Source organism: Cebus imitator, unplaced genomic scaffold (assembly GCF_001604975.1).
Source record: "Cebus imitator isolate Cc_AM_T3 unplaced genomic scaffold, Cebus_imitator-1.0 Scaffold491, whole genome shotgun sequence".
In the NCBI taxonomy this organism is placed as follows: Eukaryota; Metazoa; Chordata; class Mammalia; order Primates; family Cebidae; genus Cebus; species Cebus imitator.
In genome coordinates this window covers 1,439,775-1,442,096 of record NW_016107806.1, presented here as the reverse complement: position 1 = coordinate 1,442,096, position 2,322 = coordinate 1,439,775, and the positions used below count along the sequence as shown (strand labels likewise).

Sequence of the window (2,322 nt, the reverse complement as noted above, 5' to 3'; positions counted from 1 at the left end):
TCCTGGGTTCAAGCAATTCTCCTGCCTCAGCCTCCCGAGTAGCTGGGACTACAGGCACGCACCATCATGCCCAGCTAATTTTTGTATTTTTAGTAGAGACGGGGTTTCACCTTGTTGACCAGGATGGTCTCAATCTCTTGACCTCGTGATCCACCCGCCTCGGCCTCCCAAAGTGCTGGGATTATAGGCGTGAGCCACCGCGCCCGGCCTAGATTTCTTGTTTAGTCAAAAATCTTACAAATTTTGGAGTCTCTGGAGAGACTGATAAAAAAAAAGCCAGACCACTGTCCAATTTCCTACAACTATTTCCAAAGCTGCCCCCACTGTTGAGGCTTGTAAACAAAATAGGAGATTGGTGCCCAATGACCACCAGGGGGCGACTGGAGCCCTACAGACAACCACCTCCCCAGGCTGGGTTTCCGCACACCCTTTGAAGCCAGGGCGGAAACCCGCTCACCAGAGGCTGGCCCCAGCCTTTGCAAGCTAGCATGTGGGGGGCAGGCAGCAGACAGTGGGGGCGCAGGAAGGGGAGGAGAGCCCAATAAGGAGTTCAGATTTCTAGCTAAACAAGAGAAGGATTCAGGAATTGCCAAAAACTAAAACAGAAACTTCTCCTTTGGGATCCTTCACTCTTAGAAGTTGGGGGGAAAAGACCCTGCCAACCTCTTCCAAATGGAAATTTTTTTTTTTTAATTCCCTCTCCATCCCCATGAAGGCCTCCTTGTCCCTGGCAAAAGCAAACAGAAGGTCACATGCTTCACAAAGTCATCCTCATAACCAGAATCAAAGAAGGGATGATTTATTTTAGCTTTAAGTTGATTCATGAACGCTCCTAAAGTTTTTTTAAATAACATCTTCCAACCTAAAAGGAGCCTAAAATAAACACTGCCTTTGTGTAGCTGACCTGCCTGTGGCTTTAAAGCCAAACTTGAAACTTTACTGACCAAAGAAGAGAAAGGAAAGGAAAAGGAGCCACCCAGGGTGAAGCAGAGGGCAGAGGCAAATGCGGGACACCTTACCCAGAGCACCAGGGTGTTCATTAGGCGATCAATACTCGTTCTTTTGAACTTTGTTCTGCCGCTGTTTTGCATCAGCTTAGTGTCGGGACCTAGAAAAGAATGGGAAGGGCTGGGAAAGCCAAATAACACATCTGCCTCTGGGCTTCTGCCCTGGGCAACAAAGCAAGACCCTGTTTCAAAAAAGAAGCAATGTACTTTTATGAACATACAGTTTGGTTCTCAAGTTTAAAAAAATAAAAAGGCAATCTATGTGAGATAGTGAACATTACCGTAGCTTGGCATTTTTGTTGGCTTGTGGAAGCCTAGCCCAGGTAAATAGATAATTTACAGTAAGCTTTCTGGTATGTTAAAAGTAGCTCATCCCGGGGGGGATGTGGCATGTATGCACTTATGCAGCAGTCCTGCAGGATGCAGGATGTGCACGTGTACCCCAGAGCCTAAAGTACCATGAAAAAAAAAAAAAGTAGCTCATCCCTACTCTTACTGACTTTGAGGACTCTGGAGAGCAGGGTGGAATAGAGACACTGGCTGGATAAGAGGCCTGCACGGAGATCTGGAAGCTTGTTAGGTTAGGTATTCTCCCACATCATCCCATACTCCTGAGGGAGGGCTGGCTGAGTCGCTAAGTCTTAACCCTTCTTTCTTTGGATGCTAGGAGGCTCACCTGCAAAGATGACCAGCCCGAAGCACCACTCGGTGTTTCGCAGCACACAGCCCCGCAGCAGCATGTTCTGGTTGCTCAGGGGGAACTTGTTTTCCTTCCAGTAGAGGGTTCCGCTGAATTTGTCCAGTTTGTTGTTGGGAGGTTCACAGATCACTTCACCTGAATGGAAGACAAGAGTTTCACTGCTCAAGTACTGCTCCAGTCTACAGCCTGCTCACAAGACCATAAAACAAAGAGAAAATGAGCTGAGGGAGAGGATGCAAGAACAAGGGCCCAACTATATGCTGCTGCTGGGAGTGTGAGCTGATGCAAGTCTTCAAGAAAATAATGAAGCAGGTCGGGCGTGGTGGCTCACACCTGTAAGCACTTTGGGAGGTCAAGGCAGGCGGATCACTTGAGGTCAAAAGTTCGAGACCAGCCTGGCCAACATGGTGAAACCCTGTATCTACTAAAAATAAAAAAATTAGCTGGGCATGGTAGTGGGCATCTGTAATTCCAGCTACTCAGGAGGCTGAGGCAGGAGAATCACCTGAACCTGAGAGGTGGAGGTTGCAGTGAGCCGAGATCGCACCACTGCACTCCAGCCTGGGCGACAGAGTGAGCCTCTGTCTCAATTTAAAAAAAAAAAAAAAAAAACAA

The 2,322-nt window shown here is 47.8% G+C and overlaps 1 protein-coding gene across 5 annotated transcripts in view; it reads right to left on the bottom strand.

Moving 5' to 3' along the window:
* ATP8B2 (ATPase phospholipid transporting 8B2) overlaps positions 1-2,322 on the bottom strand; it is a 29,510-nt gene that overhangs the window by 19,017 nt on the left and 8,171 nt on the right. For all 5 annotated transcript variants that reach the window (XR_005197534.1, XR_005197535.1, XM_017513396.2 and 2 more), the window contains 2 exons: positions 1,684-1,842; positions 1,020-1,108 (listed from right to left, as the gene is read on the bottom strand). Coding sequence is in view for 3 of the 5 variants with exons in the window: in XM_017513396.2 (XP_017368885.1) it covers positions 1,020-1,108; positions 1,684-1,842 (248 nt within the window). In the remaining 2 variants the exon portion in view is untranslated. The remainder of the gene's footprint in view (positions 1-1,019; positions 1,109-1,683; positions 1,843-2,322) is intronic.